This window comes from Sorex araneus, chromosome 2 (assembly GCF_027595985.1).
Source record: "Sorex araneus isolate mSorAra2 chromosome 2, mSorAra2.pri, whole genome shotgun sequence".
Taxonomy (NCBI): Eukaryota; Metazoa; Chordata; class Mammalia; order Eulipotyphla; family Soricidae; genus Sorex; species Sorex araneus.
The window spans coordinates 1,707,367-1,715,130 of record NC_073303.1 but is presented as its reverse complement, the minus strand read 5'-3'; the positions used below and the strand labels follow the sequence as shown (position 1 = coordinate 1,715,130).

General features: G+C 66.8%; 1 protein-coding gene across 2 annotated transcripts; it reads right to left on the bottom strand.

Annotated features, from left to right (window-relative positions):
- Positions 1-26: 26 nt before the first annotated feature.
- On the bottom strand, positions 27-4,890 carry TMEM14C (transmembrane protein 14C). 2 transcript variants are annotated; one of them, XM_055128389.1, is made up of 6 exons: positions 4,797-4,890; positions 4,599-4,654; positions 4,123-4,199; positions 3,424-3,525; positions 978-1,065; positions 27-468 (listed from the first exon to the last, which is right to left on the bottom strand). In XM_055128389.1, the coding sequence occupies exons 2-6, from the start codon at positions 4,619-4,621 to the stop codon at positions 411-413; spliced, it is 348 nt and encodes a 115-aa protein (XP_054984364.1). In that variant the 5' UTR covers positions 4,622-4,654; positions 4,797-4,890; the 3' UTR covers positions 27-410. The 2 variants fall into 2 exon arrangements, with proteins under 2 accessions (XP_054984364.1, XP_054984365.1); XM_055128390.1 differs by having other exon boundaries at positions 4,817-4,865.
- Positions 4,891-7,764: the final 2,874 nt, after the last annotated feature.

Below are 7,764 nucleotides of genomic sequence, written 5' to 3'. Positions count from 1 at the left end.
CCAGGCAGCTGGCCACAAACCAGAGAGCGTTTTAATAGTAAACTTTATTTTCAGTGATATTTCATGTAACAATTACAAAGTAGCTTGTGAACTAAAATTAGCCAAGGGACAGTGATTCCTGAATACATTCCTTCTGCGTCACCCACTGGGGGGCGGCGCGTGGCCCCAGAGCCCAGACAGACACCTGGACTCTGCCGCCCCGGCTCTTGCCAGGCTGTAAGGGCGGTACCGGCGCACGGAGCCAGCGGATGGACCACCAGTACTCAGGGCCGTCACAGGAATGGGCTCCCCCTCGAAGGCCGGTGTCGTGTTCAAGTTCTGTCCCTTCTTATGGAAACTGCGTTTACTTCTCTTGATATGTGAAACCGCGGACACCGGGCCACTCTTCACGTGTCCGCACTGGGACACGCCTAGGACCGGTGGGGCCCGTTCAACACGCTGACCCCCAGCTTGGCCACCATCAGCAAACTGTCGGAAAGGAACAGACTGTCAGGGAGGGCCCGGCCCGAGCCAGGTGGGGGCTCCCGGAGCACTGAGTGAGCCGACGCAGTGTCCAGTCTCCGCCCCGCCCTGGGTCTAGTCCCCACAGACCACAAGCCATCACCCAAGACAGCGACCCCCCCGCCCCCCGCAATCAAAGTCGGGGTCTACGACAAAGGCTGATTAAAAGGTGTTCAATTGGAATTCTAATTTTCTACTGGTGAATCCCAGCAGCGGAAGTGACCCACACAGGCGGGAAACGGGGAGCCCACCCCGTGGACAGGGCCGCCCCATCCACAGCCCGGGAGCCAGGCTGGGCCAGAGGGGGGCACCAAGCTACTTCCAAAGCAAACACGTCACAACAGGCCCTCGCCAGCGGCATTTCCGCGCCCAGCACCGGGTGCAGAGCGAGGGAAGGGGCACGGGCAGGGGAGCCCGAGCCCCCGGCCCCCGAGCACCTGGCCCCCTCCCGGCCAGGAGCAGAGGACGGAGAGTACCTGGCCCCCGCGATCAGGCCGGCGGGCATGAACTTCCCCGAGTTGTAGAACCTCATTCCCATGATGCCAGCCAGGGTTCCAGATGCCACTGATGGGGAGACAGACAGTCAGACCCAGCCCCGCCGTGAGGCCGGGCCCCCGGGCCAGGGTTCTCGCCGCTGCCCAGGGCCGCCTTCCTGGGAGTGAGGCAGGGGGTGGTGCAGAGGCTGGCACCGGGCCGGCTGGGTGAGACCCCCCAGCAAGGCAAAGCAAAGAGAAGCAGCAAGCACTGTCCGTCCCTGGCGCCACTCAGCATGACGGGAACCGCCAGGATCACGCAGAAAGCTGAAGCCCGAGGCGCAGCAGGTCCCGTGACGCACCTGCTCTGATCAGGGGCCGCGAAACTGGGTCTGCGGTGGGGGGAGGGGGGAGGACAGCCACAGGCGTGAGTCTCAGGGCCACGTTAAGGCCGAGAGCAGAGACGCTCGCCCTGCGGGGAGTCTGTGCAGAGTCCGTCCCCCCCAAGTTCTGGCTGCCCGCAGGGAACGCGCGCGGGAACGAGTGAGCACGGGAGTGAGGGCGGGCGTGGGGGCCTGAGGGTGGGAGCGCCAGCGGCAGGCTGATGGGACCTGCTGACGAGCCGAGATAAGGGGGGGGGAGCCCGAGTGCGAGAGGACGCAGGTCAGGCAGGCAGCTGGGCCTGTGACGTCCCGATGTCCAGCAGCTGGAGAGACGCGTAAGGCTCAGAGGAGCCTGAGTCACGGGGGGTGGGGGGCTCTCTCAGGCCGGTTCAAGGGCACTGCCAGGGAGGAACGGGCAGAAGAGCCAGGCCCGGAGAAACTAAGACCTTGAGAAATTCAGGCCTGGGCTGGGGCAATAGCACAGCGGGGAGGGCGTTGGCCTTGCACGAGGCCAACCCGGGTCCGATCCCTGGCATCCCACAGGGTCCCCCGAGCACCGCCAGGAGTGATTCCTGAGTGCAGAGCCAGGAGGAACCCCTGAGCACTGCCGGGTGTGACTCGAAAAGCAAAAATAGTGATATAATAAAAACCCAGGCCTAGGGAATAAAACAGTCAGGCCTCAAGAAATCCAGGCCTTTGGGGGTGGAGCTCACCCCGAGATGCTCAGGTCACCCCTGGCGGGGTCAGGCGACCACAGGGACGCCGGGCACTAACCCGGGTTGGCCCTGCCAGCAAACACCCTCCCTGCTGGACTACGGCTCCGGCCCCAAGAATTCCAGTATTTACGGGGAGACGGACTGGTCAGGGGGCAGACGCTGCAGACTGGACGCTGGACACCACGGGAGGCCGCAGCCCTCAGGGACCAAGGGGACAGGAGCGACAGTCTCAGGCTGCCCTGGAGCGCAGGACCCTCCGGGGGGCATCGGGGACGCAGCTGGGCGCCAGGGGGAGCGAGGGCCGGGGGACGCTTCCGGGGGACGGGGCGGTGGCATAGACACACCCCTATGCCGGCCCACCCTCGGCCCGGATGCTGCATCCCCAGCCCATCTGGCTTCCCCTTTGGGCAGGCAGTGAGAACATCTGCCACGCACAGGGGTGTGGCCAGGAACCGGAGCAATGAGGTTTGCGAGGGGCCCCAGGGAACTTGCACAAGCCGCAGCCCTGTGAGCAGCAGCAGGGGGGAAGCCGGGCCGGCACCCGGGCCAGGCTGCGTCTCACCCATGTGACCCTCGGGTGACGGGCGCGAGGAAACGCCCGAGAGGGCAGGGGGGATGCTGGCCCCGCCCGTGGCGGCCCCGTGTGACGTCTGACCCTGGACGGGGGCCCGCAGCACCGCCCGTCCCTCTCCCGTGCTGCCCGGGGCCACCGTTAGCGCCGAGTCAGAGCCAAGCCCGCGCACGGGCCCGTGGCCAGCGACTCCACTGGGCGGACCGACCGCTTCCCTGGGGGAGGGCCCAGGCCTGCTGCTCGGGGCCGTGCTGGAGGGCCGGGGCCTGTGCCCAGCCTCGGACCCGGTCACTCCTGACGCTGGTCCCACCTCGCTGGTCCCGACGAGCATCTGAACAAGGAAGCTGTGGGGGGCAGAGCCCAGCGGCCGGGCACAGGCCTGATCCCACACGGGCCCTGAGCACCGAGCTGGGCGCAGCCTCTGACCCCTGCTGGCTGGGACTCCAGGGGCCCGGCCCCCAGCACGGCAGGGGCAGCAGGGACAGGAGCAAGAAGGAGAGGAGAGAGGAAGGCGGCACTGCGGGCCCGAGTGGACACACCAAGAGGCGGAGACAGTCCGCGGGCAGGGCCCTGGCCCCGCCACCTCACCCACTGCCCCCCGCAGACACGCAGGCCCGGCACCCACCGAGGGACGCCCCCCACCCGCCGGGAGCCTGACCCTGGGGACAGGGAAGCTCCGGCCGGGCTCTACACACACGAGGCGCAGAAACCGGGGCGCCCCCCACCCCTCCGGCTGAGTGGCGGCCACAGGGCCATGCGCCCGGCAGTGGGTCACTTACCGAGGGAGACCCAGATGTTCCTGGGGTCCTGGGCCAGCTGGTACGCCCCCAGGCCCGCCAAGCCGCCGAAGAGAAGCCCGGCCGCCAGGGATGGGACGCTGCCTGGGGGAGCAACAGTGTCGGGGGACACGCACGCACCGGGCCTGACCGCTTCCCGGGCCTTGCCCGGCAGTGCTCAGGGGCCCTGCAGCGCCGGGGGGTCTCTGGCCTCCTCACCCCACGGGGGAGGAGCAGGGGACGGACCTCACGGGAACGGGACGGTTCAGTGGCTTCAGCGTCCCAGAGAAATCAGGGTCCTGCCCCCCCCCCCCATCCCAACCTGCAGGACCCTGCGCCAGAGGAGAAAAAGGCCCCGACCAGCGGCGGGCTGGCCAGGGACGGGGCAGACACGCTGACCGCTCAGGGCGCAGAGAGGGAGTTCAGCCCTGGGGGGACACCAGCGTGCAGAGGGGGCCCCGGCCACTGGGAAAAAAAAAGAATAGGAGGCCAACAGTCGCTGCAGGATGCCCAGAGGCCGGCGGGCCGGGCGGGCGCGGTGGCGGCCCTGGTGGCCGGCAGATAGCTGGACCCCGCCCGGCCCCGCCCCGCCAGCACCGACAGATAAACGGGCAGGGCCAGTGGCGGGAGGGGGGCCTGAGCCGGAACCCCAAGGGCAGAGCACGCGCCCCCGAGCAGCGCCCCTGGGCAGGGGGCCCCTACCTGCTTTGGCGTAGCCGATGATGCCCCCGGACGCCACCAGCGCCGCGTAGCCGAAGCCGATCCAATGGATGGGCACGCTGCAAGGCAAGGGGGACAGTGCCCACGTGCCCGGGTCCCCGGGAGGCCGGGGATGACGGGGCCCAGCCCGAGGGTTAGCCCCAGGGTCCAGGGGTCAGCCCGAGGGACAGCCCCGGGGTCAGTTTCAGGATCAGCCCGAGAGTCAGCCCCAGGGTCCGGGGATCAGTCAGTCCCAGGATCAGCCCCAGGGCCCAGGGGTCAGCCCAAGGGTCGCCCCGAGTGTCAGCCCGGGATCAGTCCCAGGATCAGCCCCAGGGTGCAGGGGTCAGCCCGGGGTCGGTCCCAGGATCAGCCCCAGGGTGCAGGGGTCAGCCCGGGGTCGGCCCCAGGATCAGCCCGGGGGTGAGCCCCAGGGTCCGGGGGTCGGCCCGGGGCGGGCCCGGCAGCCGCGCACTCACAGCGGGCCCGCGTCCCCCTTCATGGCCTCCTGCCGTCCACACCCGCGTCCAGGCACCTGCGGGGAAGGAGGCCGGCGCGGGGTCAGCGGGGCCCGGAGCCCGCGTCCACTCCCGCCGGGCTGCTGCCCTCGGCGTCGGGGCGCCCGCCCGCGCCACACGCACCCCCGGACGGACCCCGGCCCCGAACGCCCCCAGTACCCGGGCTGCCTCCGAACCACCTCAGCTCAGCTGCGCTCCCGCCGGAAGTGACGCGCGAAGAGAGGGACGGGCCCCGCCGCGCGCGCAGTGACGGGGCGGGGTCTAACCAAGCCACGCCCCGCGGCCGGGCTGGGGGCGGGGCCTCGCGGTGCGCCGGGACCTGAGGGCTCGGCACCGGGGCGGGGCCTCGCTGCGCGCGCAGCAATGGGTCGGGGTCTAACCAAGCCACGCCCCTCTGTCGGGCTGGGGCGGGTCTCGCTGCGCGCGCAGCAGTGAGGCGGGGCCTAATCACGCCCCGCCCCGGCTTGGGGCGGGGCCTCGCGGCGCGGGGTCCTGCGCGCTCTGCACCCGAAGGTCCCGGGGTGGTCGTGTTTCGGGCTTCGCCCGGGCCCGGTCCTGATGGGCCGCCCTCTGGCCACGGGCGCCGTCCGGGGAGCCACGGACACGCGCGGGGCAGTGGGCGTGGCCGGAGGAGGGGCCCTGCCCTGCTGAGAAGCCCCGGGTGGGTCTCAGCGCCGGGGCACTCCCCTAAGCAGGGGGCCCGAGGGGCGCGGGGCCAGGCGGACCCCACCCAAGGAGGGACGTGCCCCAGGGCAGACCCCCACCCACAGGAGGGACGTGGCCCCACGCTGGGAACGAAGCAGGGTGAGGTGGACACCTGCAGGCCAGCCGGGCCCCAGGAGCGCGGCGTCGTCGGGGCAAGAAAGCCGGGATTTCCGACGCGGGACAGAGCAGACCCGCGGGGCAGCGCGGAGCCTGCAGGGCCTAACGCGCGGCCCCAGCGTCTCCCGGCCCGGGCACTGCCAGAAACCCTTCCCAGTCGTTAGCATGCAGTTGATTCTGGTTACCTCTTGGTCACTGCACACATAAGGGACTTTCGTTCGCTTAAGAAGTCGGGTCAGGGGCTGGGGCAATAGCACAGCGGGGAGGGCGTTTGCTCGCACGTGGCGAACCTGGGTTCCATTCCCAGCATCCCAGTCCCCTGAGCACCGCCAGGAATAATTTTTGAGGGCATGAGCCAGGAGTAACCACTGTGCATAGCCGGGTATGACCCAAAAAGCAAAAAACAAACAAAACAAAACAAAACAAAACAAGAAGTCTGGTTGGGTCGATCAGATCAGTTGCTTCAGTCAAGAGGAGGCCGAGGGCGTGCTTTCCCCTCGGGAGATGGGTTCGATCCCTGCCCGGCCCAGCGCCCTTGAGCACTGATGGGCACACACCAAAACAAACTTGTCCCAAGGCACCAGCACGTGTCTATGTCAAGAGGTCTGGCGGGAGCACGCAGAGGCGAGCGCGCTCACGTCCACAATGGTTCCTTCCCATGGGGAGGCCACAGGTCTAGACGGGAGGCTCGCCAGCGTGCCCTGGGCGAGGCCTGGGCCCCCCTCACACCCAGCACCTGCCAGGCTAATCCAGACCCCCGAGGCCGTCCTCCCGGTGAGCTGAGAGGCGGGTTTATGAGCAGAGGCTGATCTCCCGGTTGTCGGGAGGCTACAGAAAGCTCCTGGTGGCCGGGAATGAATGGAAACACTCAGTGGTTTATCCTGCAGGGATGGAAGACAGTGGAAACGCAGCTGTCCTGAGTAACCTGGCCACCGAGGGCCGCCTTGACCAAGACTGCAGGGACCCACACATGGGGGACGAGCTGCACGAGCGACACGCCCTGCCCCACCCCCACGGCTCCGCACGGGAGAGCCAAGGGGCAGGCAGCACGTGACCCGAGCACCCGGCTGGGAGTAACCCTGAACATCACCATGTATGGTTCAAAGCCAAAAAGCCCCGAACACTCTAAACACAAGCATTGCTTCATAAGAATATATTTTATGTAATTTTCAAAGTTTTATCTCGATAGACTCTGATACAAAAATCTTTTCATACCGGGGCCGGAGTGATAGCACAGCGGGGAGGGCGTTTGCCTTGCACGCGGCCGACCCGGGTTTGATCCCCGGCATCCCATATGGTCCCCCAAGCACTGCCAGGAGTAATTCCTGAGTGCAGAGCCAAGAGTAACCCCTGAGCATCGCTGGGTGTGACCCAAAAAGCAAAAAAAAAAAAAAAAAAATCTTTTCATACCTATTTTTACTAAGAGGGACAAGACCTTAAAACCACTAAATTCACTTAAAGAAAAAGTTGTTTCTGCTGCCATTTATGAGAACAATACAAAAGATTTTTTCATTCAGTTGAAGGAGGAGCTGACGACCTCACATGTCTGGGGACTCAAGGTCCGCACGCCCTCGGCCCTGGAGGATTCAGGGGAGGCATGTGTGGTTCTGCCTCTCCTACTGCACGCCAGCCCTGTCACCACCAGGCGCTTAGTGCAACGCTGTCTAGGGAGCGGAGGTTTCTGGGTCTGCTGCTGGCTGCCCTGATATGCTCAGGGGTCACCCCGGCGGGCTCCGGGGCCCGGTGGTGCCAGGGATGGCACCTGCCAAGTGCCTTACCCACTATCTACTGCTCGGGCCCCAGGAAGGAGTTTTTATCACAGTAACCAACAGAACCTCACAGTGGTTGTCCATTCATTCCCCCCAAAAGGCGAAGACCCTTGAGCTCTTCTTCAGGAAACACCAAACAGGCGCCTGGGAAGGGCCGGGCCCGTCGAGTCTCCCCTCGGCCCCCCTCACGCGCCCAGCCCTGTCCTCTTCCTGGCCGGGCCCAGCCCGTCGCCTCTCGCTGCCTTACTGTCCCTCTTCCTCAGCTTCCCCCGTTTCCTCTTGGCCGATCCCAGGCCTGCGTCTCCACTCGCCGGCTTCCGGGTCCTTTTCTTGGAGGTCTCTGTCGCCTCCTGCCGGGCCGACTCCAGGCCATCAGCCCCCGCCACTGGCCGGCCGTTGCTCTTCTCTAACTCCTCCATCAGCTTCCTCCTCTTGCCCGACCCCAGCCCGTCCCTACTCGCTGCCTTACGGCCCCGTTTCTTCGTGCTGGGCTCGGAGCTCTGTTTCTCCTCCTCCTCCTCCTCCTCCTCCTCCTC